The following is an 18475-nucleotide window of genomic DNA, read 5'->3' as shown; positions in this document are numbered from 1 at the left end:
CGTTTGGTTGAGGTTAAATAAGAAGTTTACGTGATGAGAATGTTTAACTGATTTGTGAATGACTGTTAAGATGTTTAGAATGGACTGAGGGGAAAAATTGTTAGCTTTTATTGGGATGTGTGCCTTGTAGGTGTCCCACGGGATCACCAATTTATTTTGCACCTTCGGGAGCATTTGACTGATATGTGTTTCTGCAGAACACTAGACTGATATGAACGTCCCTCTGGGCGTTAGACTGATATGAACGTCCCTCGGGGCGTTAGACTGATATGTACGTCCCTCGGGGCGTTAGACTGATATGTACGTCCCTCGGGCGTTAGACTGATATGTACGTCCTTCGGGGCGTTAGACTGAAATGTGTATCCTACGGGATCACAAGACTGCGACTGTACAGGGTGTCCCAATAGAACTTTAACAATTTATTTTCCCCTGACGAGACCAGTAGAGGGTCTCTTACTGAGTATTGTTATACTCACCCTTCTTATGTTTAATTTTCAGGCAAAGGAAATAAAGGTGGCAAACCGGCGAGGGGCAGGAAGGAAGCGTGAATGCCATAGGGAATGTGTTATTTTGCTTCCGCTTATGATTTCTTTTAAGGTTTAACATGTACTAAATGTTAGTTTACAAACTTTTATTTGTAAATAGTGTTATTTTTAAGTTTTTGGAATATTTGAAAATCAGGCCTGACTTGAAGATGTTTTTTTTTTAAAATTTGCTTACGTTTTGTTTTATATTAATCAAAGTCTTTTATTTGTTAAAAATTAACGATCTCGACTTACTTAGAAAAGTTGGGTCGTTACAGTTGGTATCAGAGCCTAAGTTTTAGGTTCTGTAGACTGACTTACGATGTAAGTCTATGTTTTTGTGTTCCTATGGCTAACGCGACCCTTCGTCTCTCGTCAGGTATGCTTGATGCTTATATGTATGGTTTATTTGCATGACCTTGCCTAAATTAAACTAGACTGCATGACGATAAAGACTTGCTTATGTTTATGATTAAGATTTTGTTAAAGAGTGTTGTTGGTGGATAATAGGAATTATGCCGCCAAGGGAAGAAGTACGTAGAGGAGGTCGTAGAGGTCGAGGTAGAGGAACAGGAGGCCGAGGTAGAGGAGCAGGAGGCCGAGGTAGAGGAGTAGGTCGTAATCAGCCTACTGAGGGTCAAGCTGAACAGCGAATTCCTGCTGCACCCGTGACTCACGTCGAGTTTGATGCACTGTCTGCTCACATGGAGCAGAGGTTTACAGAACTTATGACAGCTATAGCTCAAAACCAGCAGGCACCTGCAGTCCCACCTGCACCTGTAGTTCCCCCTGCACCAGCAGCCCCTCCTGCACAAGAATTACCTAACCAACTTTCTGCTGAGGCGAAACATTTGAGGGACTTTCGGAAGTATGACCCTCAGACGTTTGATGGGTCACTGGAGGATCCTACTAAAGCTGAAATGTGGTTGTCCTCTGTGGAAACCATATTTAATTACATGAGATGTCCCGAGGAGCACAGAGTTCAGTGTGCTGCTTTTCTACTGAGGGACAGAGGCATTATCTGGTGGAGGACTACAATGCGCATGCTAGGTGGAGATGTGAGGCAGATTACCTGGGATCAGTTTAAGAACTGCTTCTATACCAAGTTTTTCTCGGCTAACCTTAGAGACGCCAAAAGCCAGGAATTCTTGGAGTTGAAGCAAGGATATATGACAGTCGAGGAGTACGACCAGGAGTTTGATATGCTGTCACGTTTTGCCCCTGAGCTTGTTAGTAATGAGCAGGCTAGAGCTGATAGGTTCGTCAAGGGATTGAGAGATGAAATTAGGGGTTTTGTGCGAGCACTAAAGCCCACTACCCAAGCTGAAGCACTGCGTCTGGCAGTGGATATGAGTATTGGGAAGGATGAAAGACAGCCAAGGAGCTTTAATAAGGGATCGTCGTCGGGTCAAAAGAGAAAAGTAGAGCAGAGAACTGTAGGAGTTCCTCAGAGGAACATGAGACCAGGTGATCTTTTTCGCAGTTTCCAGCAGAGTTCTGGCGGTGCAGGAGACACTACTCAAGAGAGGCCAGTATGTAATACGTGTGGGAAACGCCACCTGGGTCGTTGTTTGATGGGAACGAGAGTCTGTTATAAGTGCAAGCAAGAGGGACACATGGCTGATAGGTGTCCCTTGAGATCTACTGGGGCTGGATCGAGCAGTCAGGGAGAGAGACCTCCACAGCGGGGTACAATCTTTGCCACTAATAGATCAGAGGCAGAGAAGGCCGGCACAGTAGTGACAGGTACATTACCAGTATTAGGGCATTTTGCCTTGACCTTGTTTGACTCGGGATCTTCTCATTCATTTATTTCATCGCTTTTTGTGACGCATGCATGCTTAGAGGTGGAACCCTTAGACTATGTTTTGTCAGTGTCTACACCGTCTGGAGAAATTATGTTGTCTAAGGAAAAGATTAAAGCATGTGAAATTGAGATAGCTGGTCGTGTGCTGGACGTAACCTTGTTGGTATTAGATATGCGTGACTTTGATGTAATTTTAGGTATGGATTGGCTAGCTACTAATCATGCTAGTATTGATTGTTCTCGTAAGGAAGTTGTGTTTAGTCCCCCTACTGCATCTAGCTTTAAATTCAAGGGAGTAGGAACAGTAGTACTGCCTAAAGTAATCTCAGCTATGAAAGCTAGTAAACTACTCAACCAGGGTACTTGGAGTATTTTGGCAAGTGTGGTGGATACTAGGGAAGGTGAGACTTCTTTAACTTCAGAACCTGTGGTAAGAGACTACCCAGATGTATTTCCAAAAGATCTTCCAGGACTACCGCCACATAGAGAGGTTGATTTTGCCATTGAGTTGGAGCCAAACACTACTCCTATTTCTAGAGCCCCTTATAGGATGGCTCCTGCTGAGTTGAAAGAACTGAAGGTACAGTTACAGGAATTGCTTGACAAAGGCTTTATTCGACCTAGTGTGTCACCTTGGGGTGCACCAGTATTGTTTGTGAAGAAGAAGGATGGGTCGATGCGTCTTTGCATTGACTATAGAGAGTTGAATAAAGTAACAGTCAAGAACAGATATCCTTTACCCAGAATCGATGATTTGTTCGATCAGTTACAGGGAGCCACGGTGTTCTCTAAGATTGACTTACGGTCAGGTTATCACCAGTTGAGGATTAGAGACCGTGATATTCCTAAGACTGCTTTTCGTTCGAGGTATGGACATTATGAATTCATAGTAATGTCTTTTGGTTTGACTAATGCACCTGCTGTATTTATGGATTTGATGAACAGGGTGTTTAAGGATTTCTTGGACACTTTTGTGATAGTCTTCATTGATGATATTTTGGTTTATTCCAAGACTGAAGCCGAACATGAGGAACACTTACATAAGGTGTTAGAGACTCTTCGAGTCAATAAACTGTATGCTAAGTTCTCTAAGTGCGAATTTTGGTTGAAGCAGGTGGCTTTTCTTGGTCATGTGGTTTCCAGTGAGGGAGTTTCAGTAGACCCTGCAAAGATAGAAGCGGTTACCAGTTGGTCTCGACCCTCTACAGTTAGTGAGGTTCGTAGTTTTCTGGGTTTAGCAGGGTACTACCGGAGGTTTGTGGAGGATTTTTCACGTTTGGCTACTCCTTTGACTCAGTTGACAAGGAAGGGAACTCCGTTTGTTTGGAGTCCAGCTTGTGAGGATAGTTTTCAGAACCTTAAGCAAAGGTTAGTTACTGCACCGGTCCTTACTGTACCAGATGGATCTGGAAGTTTTGTGATTTACAGTGATGCTTCCAAGAAAGGACTGGGTTGTGTTTTGATGCAGAAAGGTAAGGTGGTTGCTTATGCCTCTCGTCAGTTGAAGAGTCACGAGCAGAACTACCCCACACATGATTTGGAGTTGGCAGCAGTGGTTTTTGCATTGAAGATATGGAGACATTACTTGTACGGTGAAAAGATACAAATCTTTACTGACCATAAGAGCCTAAAGTACTTCTTCACTCAGAAGGAGTTGAATATGAGACAGCGAAGGTGGCTCGAGTTGGTAAAAGATTATGACTGTGAGATATTGTACCATCCTGGTAAGGCGAATGTGGTGGCTGATGCTCTTAGTAGAAAAGTATCACATTCGGCAGCACTCATTACTAGACAGGTACCATTGCATCGAGACTTGGAGAGAGCTGAGATTGCAGTGTCTGTGGGGAGAGTCACCTCACAGCTAGCTCAATTAACGGTGCAACCGACTCTGAGGCACAAGATTGTTGATGCTCAGAGTAATGATCCTTATTTGATGGAGAGACGTCGCCTTGTTGAAACAGGGCAGACTGATGAGTTCTCCATATCCTCTGATGGTGGGTTGATGTTTGAGAGACGTTTATGTGTGCCAGCGAACAGTACAGTTAAGATTGACTTACTAGATGAAGCCCATAATTCCCCATTTTCCATGCATCCTGGTAGCACGAAAATGTATCAGGATCTAAAACGATTTTATTGGTGGCGGAATATGAAAAGGGAAGTGGCGGAATTTGTTAGTAAGTGTCTAGTATGTCAGCAAGTTAAGGCACCTAGACAGAAACCAGCAGGTTTGTTACAACCTTTAAGTGTGCCAGAGTGGAAGTGGGAGAATGTGTCGATGGATTTTATTTCAGGGCTGCCTAAGACCCTGAAGGGTTTCACAGTGATTCTGGTTGTCATAGACAGGCTTACGAAATCGGCACATTTTGTACCAGGAAAATCCACTTATACTGCTAGTAAGTGGGCAGAGTTGTATTTAACTGAGATTGTGAGACTGCATGGAGTGCCTGTATCGATTGTTTCTGATAGGGATGCACGGTTTACTTCCAAGTTTTGGAAGGGACTTCAGACTGCTATGGGTACGAGATTGGATTTCAGTACAGCCTTTCATCCACAGACTGATGGTCAAACTGAACGTTTGAACCAAGTTTTAGAGGATATGCTACGAGCTTGTGTTATAGAGTTTCCAGGTAGTTGGGACTCTCATCTACATTTGATGGAGTTTGCTTATAACAACAGTTTCCAGGCTACCATCGGTATGGCACCATTTGAGGCTTTGTATGGCAAATGTTGTAGAACCCCTGTTTGTTGGAGTGAGGTTGGTGAACATAGATTGATGGGACCTGAATTAGTTCGGTCTACTAATGAGGCTATTCAAAAGATTAGAGCACGTATGCAAACAGCGCAGAGTAGACAGAAGAGTTATGCAGATGTACGGCGAAAAGACCTTAAGTTCGATGTGGGAGAAAAGGTATTCTTGAAGGTAGCACCTATGAAGGGTGTTATGCGTTTTGAGAAGAAAGGAAAGTTAAGTCCTCGTTTTGTTGGACCATTTGAGATCTTAGAGAGGGTTGGTGTTGTGGCGTATCGCTTGGCATTACCACCATCTCTCTCTGCAGTTCATAATGTTTTCCATGTTTCGATGTTGAGGAAGTATGTGGCCGATACATCTCATGTAGTGGACTATGAACCCTTGGAGATTGATGAGCATTTGAGCTATGTAGAACAACCTGTGGAGATTCTGGCTAGAGAGGTAAAGATGCTTCGTAATAGAAGCATTCCATTAGTAAAGGTTTTGTGGCGGAATCATCGAATTGAAGAGGCGACATGGGAGCGAGAGGAAGAAATGAGGACTCGTTATCCAGAGTTATTTCAGGATTAGAACTTTCGAGGACGAAAGTTTCTTAAGGAGGGAAGAATGTAATGCCCAAAGAAAGTATATATATATATATATATATATATATATATATATATATATATATATATATATATATATATATATATATATATTTTATTTTTACTTTAATATTAAAAATTTCTTTATTATTTTTCTTTTCTTCTTTTTCTTTTTCTTTTCTTTTCTCCCTTCTTCTTCCCCGTGCGATCGTGACTCCCACCCACCTTCCGTCTCCTTCCGTTCGCAGCAAGACAGCCGCTGACCATCCCTTCTCCTCTCCGTTCCGCCAGATCGAGCCGAACTCAACCGCAACATCTGTTTCTTCCTCCGTTCACCGAAGCCGAACCCACTTTCTTTTCTTCTTCGATCCAAAACTGTCGCTGTAACCGTCGGCCGCCGCGTAACTTTCCGTCCAGATTTGCCACCGCAAGACCTTCCGCCGTTGCAACCGTTGCTCTTTCTCCGCTGCCCAGCCGTCTCAGTCGGTTCTGTCTCCATCGAAGCCACGGTTCCGCAACCGTCTCCGCCGGTTCTGTCTTCGTGAAGCCCTGCCGCGCAACCTCTGTTTCGAGCCGCCGCCCATTCCGTTCTTCTCCTCTGTTTTCTGCACTGCCGCGCGACTCTCCAACCGCGTCAGATCGTTGATCGATTTTGAGGCAGCCGCCACGTCTCCTTTGGTCGACCGTTGACCGACCCACATTTAGGATTTTTGCTGCGAGTTCGACATTCGTGCGTTGAGGTGTTGGGAGTATCGTTAGACTCCCTTACATTCACAATCAGTTTGTGAATTGTTGAGGGTTCAGTTCGCCAATATTTCGGTGAGTTGGAACTTACGTTGAGGAAAGTAAGTGAGATATGTATCGTGAAAGTAATTGAATTTTTGTGTTGTTGTGCTTAGGATTGTTTCGAGGACGTTAGTTGATTTAGAAGCTTCCCCAACTTTGAGGTAAGGGATTTTCTACTGGACTCATAATTAAGATGCATTGACTGTATGGACCGTATTATATTATTTGAACTGAGTAGAGATGACTGTTATGATGTATGTTTGGACATTGACTTAAAGTTTAATGTTTGCTGTGTTTGACTGGGAGAAATTAATACATATATGTGCATGGGTTGATGTGGACTGTGGTTGAGTATATGTTGTGACTGTCTGGTTATGTATGTGTACAAGGATAAGGATGTGGAAACGACTGAATCTCGTAGTTGTTGCTTATATAAAGTGTGGATTTGATTAGTAGATTGATTCTTCTCTAGACTGAATTTATAATATCTACTGTTATGTTGTGTGCTTGTGAACGAAAGAAACGTCGTGGTTGTACCCTTGGTGACTGAGGAGGAGGTTATGATTGTTAAGCTTGTTAACTGATGAAATGATATGCTTTTTACTGACCTTGGGCTAAATTAGAGTAGGACGTTTGGTTGAGGTTAAATAAGAAGTTTACGTGATGAGAATGTTTAACTGATTTGTGAATGACTGTTAAGATGTTTAGAATGGACTGAGGGGAAAAATTGTTAGCTTTTATTGGGATGTGTGCCTTGTAGGTGTCCCACGGGATCACCAATTTATTTTGCACCTTCGGGAGCATTTGACTGATATGTGTTTCTGCAGAACACTAGACTGATATGAACGTCCCTCTGGGCGTTAGACTGATACGACTGATATGTACGTCCCTCGGGGCGTTAGACTGATATGTACGTCCCTCGTGGCGTTAGACTGATATGTACGTCCTTCGGGGCGTTAGACTGAAATGTGTATCCTACGGGATCACAAGACTGCGACTGTACAGGGTGTCCCAATAGAACTTTAACAATTTATTTTCCCCTGACGAGACCAGTAGAGGGTCTCTTACTGAGTATTGTTATACTCACCCTTCTTATGTTTAATTTTCAGGCAAAGGAAATAAAGGTGGCAAACCGGCGAGGGGCAGGAAGGAAGCGTGAATGCCATAGGGAATGTGTTATTTTGCTTCCGCTTATGATTTCTTTTAAGGTTTAACATGTACTAAATGTTAGTTTACAAACTTTTATTTGTAAATAGTGTTATTTTTAAGTTTTTGGAATATTTGAAAATCAGGCCTGACTTGAAGATGTTTTTTTTTTTAAAATTTGCTTACGTTTTGTTTTATATTAATCAAAGTCTTTTATTTGTTAAAAATTAACGATCTCGACTTACTTAGAAAAGTTGGGTCGTTACAGCAGGCGGTCTGGAAAGTGAGAGGGAAGTGACTGAGAGAGGGCACGACGAGGGTGGACGAAGTAGGATTTTCATCTGAATGAGACGGTTGTGAAGAAAAGAACGTTGCGAAGAAGCATCAGACGGAGAAGCCTTCACTGTGGGCAAAACTGCACGGAGGAGCCTTCACTGCAATAACCACCTTGAGCTATCACCGAGCGTAGGAGCCTGGTGGAGGAGGAGAATCGACGACCTGTGTAAGACCACTATGGGGAATTGACCACATGCGGTGGAGAAGAGGAATCATGCGATTGAAAGAGGATGAAAAAGAAAGAACGGTTTTCTTCGTGAAGTTGGAGGAAATGGAAAACAAAGTTCCCCTCATTTCTTTCGTTGTTTTCTTTTCGTTTAAAATAAATATTTATTTTTTATTATTTATATTTCATGGCAGTTAAAAGTTGTCAAAGATTTATGACATAAAAAAACTGTCATAAATTCTTGAAATTCGAAAATGTTCCATCTTTTTCCGCTAAAAACGCGGATTTTGGCATTTATGACAGTTTTTTCTTCTCTCATTTCAATTTGAGATGTATACAACGATCATAATAGGCTAGTTTTGTTATAGTGAACAAATAGTTATCATAAATAGGTAGGACAATCTTTCTTCACAAAGCCTCTCCTCAAGAAGACCAAGAACATATAAACTCCACACAATTGCTACGTTTTTACTTCTTTCTTTTCTACCAGCTGTACAAGACACAAAGAACCAATATAAAATAACCTATATGAGGAATGAACAACAACCGACCATAAAAGCCACCCACTATATTATGAGCAAACAAGAAAGTTTAAACAACGAAACTAAAGTAATCACCAAATAAAAGAACATTTATACTGCCTTTAAAAAACATTAACAGAAGTGTGAAAAATCAATGTTTTTTTTTAAGTCAAGACTAAAATGTCTTAAATCAGTTGGTCTGTGTTCAATTAGTTTGGTAATTGAAATTTTCAAAAACATTTTGGAAATTTGTGCAGGGTATACATATAAATTGAACGCAAACCTAAACATATCCTAACTTAATTAACGATTAATTTAATCAAGTTTCTTGATGTTCAAATTCTTTTCATTTTTCCAGGATAAAGACGTAAGTTGTCCAGAAAAAATGAATGATATCTTTTGGGGAAGAAGTCTTCCTTAACAAGAAGTTAGAAACCTCCCCATGTATTTCCGTAGGAATGCAATGACCTAGCCCACCAAAATTCCATCTCTATCAGTATATATGTGTGTGTCTGTGTGTGTGTATATATATATATCTATGTTTAAATTAAAATTGACTGATTCCTTAATTATTAGAGATGTGAATTAACAAATTCAAATTGTTTAGGAAACTGCCGGGTTTATATATATTGGAAATTCATAACAGTATTATATTTATATTGTAATGACATAAGTAATGTCGACACATACAATACAAGGTACTTTGTCTTGGTCTTTTTAGAATTGAAGGAATTGAGGATGTATCCACAGCTACATTAAAAACAGGTCAACGACGAGAACTCATTTAAACCTCCTAAGACCTAATCTCCTATGTTTATATATGAGATCGTTGTAAGAGGTTTCACGTGGATGGAGTGTAAACATTCCAACCTCTTCAATCACCTCCATGCTCATAATTGAATCTGTTATATTATTGGTGCTTCAAACGACCATGGTATAACTTTAGTTGAATTCGTACTTGAACTGTATGTACTATTTATGATTTTAACAATAGAATTTAGAGGAGTAAGTTGTATAAAAACTTTCTAACTTTAGCTGGGCACAAGTAAAACATTATTATTAGTGACTCAAGTAAAATTTTTATCCATTTTTTTTATTGCTTTATGTTTTCTACTCTCTTTCTTTGTAGATTCCTTCACAATAATATATAATTTAACTAATCAAGTTATAGATATGTTCATTTGACATTTTCACAGCATGACGACCCTCCTTACCGATTTTAGATTAATATTCATATCCAAGTTTGAGCTATAATACTAAAAGTTTGGTGATTTACGTTCAAATGATATAAGAAAAGTTGCTTATAATAAACACAAAAAAAAAAAAGACTTCCATCTTTTAACATTTCAAGTCTAACAAGATATACATTTATATTGAAATTTTTACTTTAAAAATACAAATGACGATGGAATCTTAGAGATAAAAAATCATGCCACTTGAACTTAGTATGGTCACTTTTGGCCAATTGAATGTAGTTTAGAAGTTTAATCTATCGTAGGAGTTGACTAATCTTTTAACACGTTTGAGGTAAACACACGTGGGAAGTGAATGTTTTCTAGCATTTCAATATGGATCCATTTTCAATGATCTGTCCATCAATTAATGAAGAGAGATTTTTTATTATTGTCTACAAGTAGCGTTTAAAATAGAAGGAAACTTCTCATGGTCAAAGAATGAAAATACTGTGTAATTTGGATGTAATGTCACATTAGTTCAAAATGAGATATTTTCAATTTTGATTGTTTTATTTTGGGCAGAAAAGAAAAAGAGAGAACAAATATTTGTGGGAAAGACAAAAATTGAGGGGCTTTTCGATTTTTTTGGGGTAAAAAATGAATGTTTACCTGAGATTTTTAGAGAAATTTAATTTGTGGAGTTGAACTTGTGTTGATGTTGTAATTATGTTGATTTGATACGATATGGTTCGATCTCTAATATTTTAACCTCTAATTATCTCGTGATTTGATGTTTATGCTTGATTTGAGTAAGCAGAACACGTGATGTTCTTGAAGTTAAAGTTTTTGAAGAAAACTTGTATCTTTAAAGAAACTTCAATCTTCAGTGTTGTCGACGTTAAGAGTTAGGACTCTTCTGGCTCTTGGAAAAATTCTCTCGAGACCTTCTAGAATAAATTTTTATCCCCTACAAATGAGAAGAACTCCTCTATTTATTATAGAATTCTTCTAATGATCGACTTTATAAGTTTGGGTCTGGTTGGTCCATGGACTAGGACTCATGGACTCAACCACATGGATTTAGGTCATATTTAGCATTTGAGCTAAATTAAAATCTTATTTTTGGGCTCAATTTAACTTTAGTCCAAGTAAATAATATTTAATTGGGTAATTATAATTGATGGTCATTTCAGGAATAATAATGAAGTATGTAGCAACATTTTTAAAAAATTGCAAATATAGCAAAATTAGATAGATTTATATAATCTATCAATGGTAGATCAATATTTATAACATGGTCTATTAGTGATAGATTTTTATCATCGATAGAATTTGACAAATTTTGCTATATTTGCAATTTTTTAAGAATGTTGCTATATACTTAATTATTTTGCATCTAATGGCTAAATTTGCAACTATTCCGATTTGTAGTCAATAATGAAAAGAGCACTGTTCAATTGACCTAGGGAAAACTTAAGTTTGTAATTAAGCTTTTCCTATTAGAAATTTATCCTTAGCATAATCCCTAAAGTGTAATGGAGTTAAGTTAACTTGATTAGGATGCTTCTCATCTAATTAAATAATTGACTAATTCGATATTTAGTACCATTGGTTAGTCTTTGTAATCAATTGGGCTAGATATAGGTATGAAGTTAAAAATTATACATTAATAATTGGATGATCAAAATTGCACTGAACAATTTCATTCTTCTAAGCTGCTAGAATAATTCATTTGATTTCACCTCCATCCTTATTTCCCACCACTTTATTCACTTGAATCTCAAACCACACCAAACCCCATTATCACTTTAAGTAAAATAATTAATTTTGAGAAACTAATCTTTGTATTTATGGTAGATCGATCAGCCCGATCTTTCCACTTGTACTACTTAGTGGTATAAGTAGTATTGATCGGTACAATATAAATTTCATTTGATTGACCATTTACATGCAACATTTTCTACATCAACGTCTAAACTCTATACGGCCGTTCTTGTCTTTAATACAGATGTCGATTGTTTTTGTAAATTTTAAATCATCTTTCAGATATTAACACATGGATGACAGAATACATGCTTCAATAGGCATTTAGATTATATTCAAGGAAGCATTTAATTGATATAGAATCACCTGCCATGGCGGATGTTTGACAAAATCGTTCGAGCTTTCATGTTATCCCCAACGGTATGCATAGTTCCACTCAGAGCAAAATGGTTTGAGTCTGAAGCTTCAACATCCAAGAAACATACCATTTCTTCTGTGTTGGACAAATTATTATTATTAACCCATGAATGTTCAACTTGCATTAATCGTACTCCCTCTAACTCAATAGCCACTTCCTTCATGTTGGGTCGCTCTTCCCCTTTAATTCTCAAACATTTCTTTGCTACTTTGGCCACTTGTTTAATTTCCTCAAAATTTGCCTCTTTCACCATTATCCGCTTCTCCACAACTTCTTCCAACCGATCTTCCTTCATTGCACAAAGCACATACATTGCTAAATTCCTTTCCTCTTCTGGCCCATCAAAACACACTGCCTTCTTCCCCGTTATAAGCTCTAACAACACTATTCCAAAGCTATATACGTCGCTCTTCTCCGTCAACTCACTTGTCAACAAGTACTCTGGATCTAAATACCCTAATGTCCCTTGCACCATCGTGGATAGTTGTGTTTGATCCATTGGAACCAACTTCGACGTTCCAAAATCAGAGACCTTTGCAGTGTAATTTTCATCTAGAAGTATGTTTGTCGTCTTGATATCTCTATGTATAATTGGAGTGGAAGCTGAAGAATGTAAATATGAAAGCACACCTGCTGTCTCCAATGCTATTTTGAAACGAGCTTCCCATGAAAGAGAAGAATACTTGGTTTTGTCATGGATGTGTTCAAAAAGGGTGCCATTGGTTATAAACTCATACACCAACAATGGAACTTGTGTCTCTAAACAACACCCCAAAAGTCTAACCACGTTGCGATGATTGATTTGAGACAAAACAATCACTTCGTTAATGAATTGGTCAGTTTGTGATTGGTCTATAAATTTTGATTTCTTGATTGCCACTGTCAAACCATCCTCTAAGACCCCTTTGTAAACTGTACCATACCCACCTTTACCAACAATAGTGCTATTGTCGTAGTGTTTAGTGGCCTTCTCCAACTCTTCTTGAGTAAAAACTCTGACCATTTCATTTGGGGATTGCCATTGAGAAAGTTGTCGCTGGAGTACGAAACCTCCATTTTCTTCAAAAAATTTCTCTTTCCTTTTGATGAACTTCCACTTTTTGTAACCCAGAAATATCCAAGTGCTACCAATTACGAAAACTGTGAACCCGACTCCAACCCCTACATTTTATACATATTAATTATTTTTATTCCAATCTTATATATGGAGAATTAAGAATATGAATGTGCTACCAATTAGAAAAACTAACCGATTATGATGGGAATGAATGTCTTAGAATCTCGAGTGCAGCCTACTCCCTCATTTCTTCCATCTCCTTTAAAGTTTTTAGGACATTTGCATGTATAGTTTCCTATTGTGTTAACACACTTGCTGTTGTATTTACACTGATTCAGTGTTTCATCCTTGCATTCATCTATATCTGGAAACATATCCCAAAATCAAACAATTAATAAAGTTATTGTAAACCCTAATAACTTATGATTACAACTTTATTACCATGATTTTCATCTATCCTAACTAAATGCGCTTTATTTATCAGCTGGCATTCAAATAACCAAAACTAAGTTTAAACACTTCTAAAAAGTAAACAATAAAACTAAAAGTAGTGTTAACAAAAATACATTTAGTTGGAATTTAAATTGGTTTATAAGCTTACATACAATTTTGTTCTACTCTAAAGTAATTTTTAATTTCTCCATGCAATAGATCTTCAAACCTGAATTATAGGGTGTGAGTACTTTACTTTTTGAACAATGTTGTTTAAACAATAGAAAAAAAATGTTGTTTGCATTATATGGAATGTGTCCAGTATGAAATTTATGAAACTTCAGAGAAAAGATGAAACTACATTGAGTTTTGATTAGTATTTAATGTAAATATAAGTTTGAGTTTGTATCAATTGAAAGCTCACATTCTGTATTATATTAAAATTGAAGTTTAAAGTTTAAATCAATCCAAATTTAGGATAATTGATACAATTATTTGAAATAGAGATGGATAGAGATTAAAATTGATAAAATTACTCAAACGTTACAATTTAATTTGATATATTTATTAGTACTTTAGGATTTAAATTAATCCAAATTCCAAAGTTGAGAGTATAAATTAATATTTAATCAACTATATTTATTCGACTTTTGTTAAGAAACTTTTGTAACCACTTTTCATGAGATGTTTTGAAAAACAAATCTAAACAAGATTAAGGTAATTCCTAATCAAACAAACGTGTTTGATAACAATTTGATTCTTTGTTGGCATTATTTTCATCCCTAAACATCTTGTTTTACTTTTAACCAATATTTGAAAAAGCAAGTAAATTAATTTTGAAAACTAACACATGTTGCTAAGAATACAATTTTGAACTTATGCAACCTACAAATCACAGTTTTTAAAAATGATAACTGTCATATGTAGTATATTAAGGATTAATAATTAAGTTTAAGACAATATTTTTAAAGAATTGTTAGTAAAACTTTAATGGTCAACTAGTATCCAGATAATTGGATGTAAACTTTGTAATATTTACGGTATGCAAAATTTTGCATAGTGTTATAAATAAAATGCAAATACAAGTATGATAGGTTATATTTATCCTTTTTAGAAACTTCTTTCTGTTTTTCAAATTTGGTCAAAAAAATTGATTCTAAACAATTTAATTTTGTCAAAAAAAAAACTATTTTGAAAAAAAAAAGTGTAGTTTTTGGCAAATTAAAATAATGGCATTTTTTTAAAATTTATTTATAAAATAATCTATTTTTGAGAAATCTTCAAAAACCAAATTCACATATAAACACTTATAAAAAAGTCTAACCAAACATTAAGTGTTTAAATTATAAAACAATTTCCAAAAAAATGTTTAAAAGAAAATGTATTATTGAAAAACATTTTTTTCTTAATCAATCCAAACGAACCCTTAAAAAAACAAATAATTTCAAGAAATTGAGGAAAAATAGAAGAGACATTTTTAAAAACAGCAAAATAAATTAAAATATTTACAAACTATAGCAAAATTTTGGATTTTATCATTGATAGTCTTTTATCACTATAGCATATCAATGACTATCAATGATAGAATTTGCTATAGGTTGTAAATATTTTATAAAATCTACTATTTTGAAAAGTTTATCAAAATAAAATGATACAAAAACTAAATATTAAATAATTATCAAATTATCTCAATCATCCCAACCAACAATTTTGGTCTAATATGGCTTAAAGATATTGAATTGGTTTATAGTTTAAATTAAGGAAATTGCATTAGATGACAAGAACATTTTTTAAAAAATAACCAATGCCAACTCTTTTTTGCATATTGCGAATATGACAAATATTGCAAATAATTAATATTATCAAACAGCTATCAGAAAACAATTAGAGAGTTATCAACTTTTAAATTTGTTATTTTTGTAATTTAGAAAATGTAGTGACATAAACCCTATAATATAAATTTTTTTGCTATTTTTACTAGTCCGCCTGTAATCCTCCTAATGTCTTCAACATTTTGGACATTGTTAAAAAAAATGAAAGAAAGTTGCATCAAATGACAAAAACATTTTTTTAAAAAAACAACTCATGGCACCTATTCTTTGTAAATTGCGAATATGACAAAGTTAGTAATATCAAACAATTATCAGACGGTAACCATAAGACTATCAGAGGGCTATAAGTAATAACATGGCTATCGGCTTTTAAATTTATTACATTTTTGCAATTTAGAAAATATAATGACATACCCTATTTTTTTTTTTCTTTTGCTATTTTTACGAGGGTCCAAAAATGAATGCACCAGGTTGAAAACACACAAATACACCTTTTCTATCTTTAAACTTTCTTCCTACGTAATTCTTTCTCAATTTCTGTTCACTCTCTAACAACCATTCCCTCCTCAACTAAAGTTTTTCTAAACCGTTACATTTTTTCTCTCTACATATCATTTTTCTTATTGGCACATTTTTGTTTTGAAATTATATAAAGAGCAACATTCGGGTGCACTGCTCTATTTAAATAATTAAATAAATAAAAAAGCGAACGATGGGTCAAAATACATGAAAATGGATGCATAATGTATTTTGGAGAGTTTGCAAAAATAACAAAAGTAAAATAAAATTATGATAGTAGAGTTCATCTCACTTACATTTTTTAAATTGTAAAATTAGAAAATTTAAAAGCAAATCATTATCAGATTACCGTCATATTTGCCAAATTTACAAAATGAAAGAAAAAATGTTATGAGCTATTTTTTTCTAAATTTTTTTTGTCATCTAATGCAATTTGTGATGTATTTTTCTTTAATCAGATTTGATGGATTTTTGAAAGTAGAGATTGAGTAAGATTTTTTACCTTGACAACCTTGAGGGAGATATGGATTTCCTTGGAAACCCTCCAAGCATTGGCAACGAAATTCATGTCCATCATTAGAGAAGCTATAATTCCTTTTACTATTTAATCCGCACACATAATTAGATCCATTTCCAATAGCCCAACCAACCACAACCTCAACTTCCACATCTTGAAAACTCCTAATATACTTCGAATCAAACTCAAACCCCTCATTTCCAACAACAAAAGCATACCCACACGGATTAAAATCCTTCACCGAACTATGATTAAAAAAACTACCTACTAACAATTTCAAATTCATCAACTCATTAGGAATCTCCAACTCACAACAGCCATTACCCAAACACGTATCATTACCAATCATACTCTCGTTTAAGCACATGGAAATGCACCCACTTACATAACCACTCCCATTTAACTCTCCACCAATTAAACCAAATGTGTCACAACCAATGGCTATGAACTTGTTTTTCCCATCAGCAATTGGGAACATCGCGGGTACCAAAAGATCGGTTACGGTTGGGACAGATGAACCAATTACTATCCCTTGCTCGTAGCAATCTCTCACTATGGGTTGCAATATGTGAAGCTCACCGTTGAGTGATATATTAGTAACGCTGATGTTGGTGTTCATTAGAAATGCCTTTGGAGGACTAACGGTTTTGTTGCATGTAATTGAGAATGTTTGGTTGAGATAACATCCTTGTTTCACTCCGAATGGATATGGAATTTGTACGTCGCCGCACCATTCGTCACAGTCGGGTAAAGCTTGTGAGGAAGCTACTACTATGGCGGTTGATAGTATGATTACTACAACTCTTATGACCGTATTCGTCCATCGTTTCATGGTTTAGTTTGAAGGAATAGATTTCGATGGAGGAAAGAGAATTGCTGGATTTGTATCTTAGAATTAAGTTGGAAGTAAGGCGAAGGTTTCAATTTTTTTAATCTCGTAAAAGTGTTTACCAAAGTTGTTCTTTATTTTATTTCATTTTCACATTGGGTAGGCTTATTATATGTATGTACATAAAAGTCAATGATTGAGAGAATTAACCTATAAAATTCAAGAATAACAAAAGAACAAAATTAAAGCTGTGAGGTGATCATTGTTTTTTCATTTTTAAATTTCCAAATTTACAAAATGCAATTGGTAGTTTTTCTAATTAATAATAGTCAATTATTTAAATATATGATAAGCTGCCCAGTTGTCTCATTAATTATTATCCTATGTTACTAATTTATTGTAGTGACTAAATGTAAGAAAGCTTTTCCATTGGTGTGTGTGACAATATTGTCTCATGTCGAGTGACCTTTTAGTTGAGGGAAATGCTCTTATTTGAAAGAATAAGAATAGCAATCATTCTCAACATTGGAATGACATATTTGTCTTAGTCGCCCATTGATAAACTAAATCAAAGCGATTTTCCAATTGTGAAGAGTATATATAAATTCAAGAACACAAGCCCAAACATATCCAACTTAATTACCGAAAATTTAACAAATTTTGTTGAAGTTCAAATTGTTATCACTTATAGAGGATAAAGACGTAAGTTTTTTTTTTTTCTTAAAAAAAAAAAAGAATAATGTCACTAGGGAAAAAGTTCTCTTAAACAAGAAGTTAGAAACTCCCCCATGTGCTTTCTTTGGAATGCAATGACCCCACCAAAATTCCATCTCTATCACTATATAGAATAATATGGATAGAATTGATGGATTCCTTAACTATTTGGAATGAGAACAAATTAATTTAAATCGTTTGGTAAACTGACGGGGTTGTGTATTGGAGATTCAGAACAATTATATTATTGTAATAACACATAAGTAATGTCGACACATATAATACTAAGTACTTTGTCTTGGTCTTCAAAAAATTAATTGTGGATTTAAATAGTTACGTTAGAAACAGGTTTGAAACACGTTCTAACAATCACAAAGATAATAGCAAATCAACAAAAAGAGAAACAACAATAACACACACAGAGTTGGTAACCTAGTTTGGTGATACAATATCTAATTCTGGGAGGCAGTGTGATGTTAATTCAACGATAGAACCTTTGCATGTGCGCGAAAGACCAATTACAAAAAACAAAGCAAAGAACATTCAAGAGATTTTTACACTACACGTTTACAATTCACATCAAGCAACAAATAACTTTG

At 35.8% G+C, this 18475-nt stretch overlaps 2 protein-coding genes across 2 annotated transcripts; one reads left to right on the top strand and one right to left on the bottom strand.

The window, feature by feature from the left end:
* Positions 1–773: 773 nt before the first annotated feature.
* Positions 774–7624, top strand: LOC116404750. The gene is made up of 3 exons (XM_031888119.1): positions 774–903; positions 1035–2270; positions 7560–7624. The coding sequence occupies exons 1-3, from the start codon at positions 873–875 to the stop codon at positions 7607–7609; spliced, it is 1317 nt and encodes a 438-aa protein (XP_031743979.1). The 5' UTR covers positions 774–872; the 3' UTR covers positions 7610–7624.
* A 4232-nt stretch (positions 7625–11856) lies between these two features.
* Positions 11857–17165, bottom strand: LOC101209380 (wall-associated receptor kinase 3). The gene is made up of 3 exons (XM_011660140.2): positions 16319–17165; positions 13227–13397; positions 11857–13137 (listed from the first exon to the last, which is right to left on the bottom strand). The coding sequence occupies exons 1-3, from the start codon at positions 17163–17165 to the stop codon at positions 11921–11923; spliced, it is 2235 nt and encodes a 744-aa protein (XP_011658442.1). The 3' UTR covers positions 11857–11920.
* Between the last annotated feature and the right edge of the window lie 1310 nt (positions 17166–18475).

Source organism: Cucumis sativus, chromosome 6, assembly GCF_000004075.3.
Source record: "Cucumis sativus cultivar 9930 chromosome 6, Cucumber_9930_V3, whole genome shotgun sequence".
NCBI classification, from domain to species: domain Eukaryota; kingdom Viridiplantae; phylum Streptophyta; class Magnoliopsida; order Cucurbitales; family Cucurbitaceae; genus Cucumis; species Cucumis sativus.
Note: the sequence above shows the minus strand (reverse complement) of the source record. Positions and strands in the feature narration are given on the sequence as shown.

Excerpts from the sequence above, each read along its gene's own strand:
- LOC116404750 (XM_031888119.1), top strand. The coding sequence starts at position 873 with ATGGCTAACGCGACCCTTCGTCTCTCGTCAG. Across the intron at positions 904-1,034 it reads GACCCTTCGTCTCTCGTCAG|GAATTATGCCGCCAAGGGAA; the intron begins GTATGCTTGATG and ends GGTGGATAATAG. Across the intron at positions 2,271-7,559 it reads GGCCGGCACAGTAGTGACAG|GCAAAGGAAATAAAGGTGGC; the intron begins GTACATTACCAG and ends TTTAATTTTCAG.
- LOC101209380 (XM_011660140.2), bottom strand. The coding sequence starts at position 17,165 with ATGAAACGATGGACGAATACGGTCATAAGAGTTGTAGTAATCATACTA. Across the intron at positions 13,398-16,318 it reads TCTCCCTCAAGGTTGTCAAG|ATATAGATGAATGCAAGGAT; the intron begins GTAAAAAATCTT and ends ATATGTTTCCAG. Across the intron at positions 13,138-13,226 it reads ATTCATTCCCATCATAATCG|GGGTTGGAGTCGGGTTCACA; the intron begins GTTAGTTTTTCT and ends TATAAAATGTAG.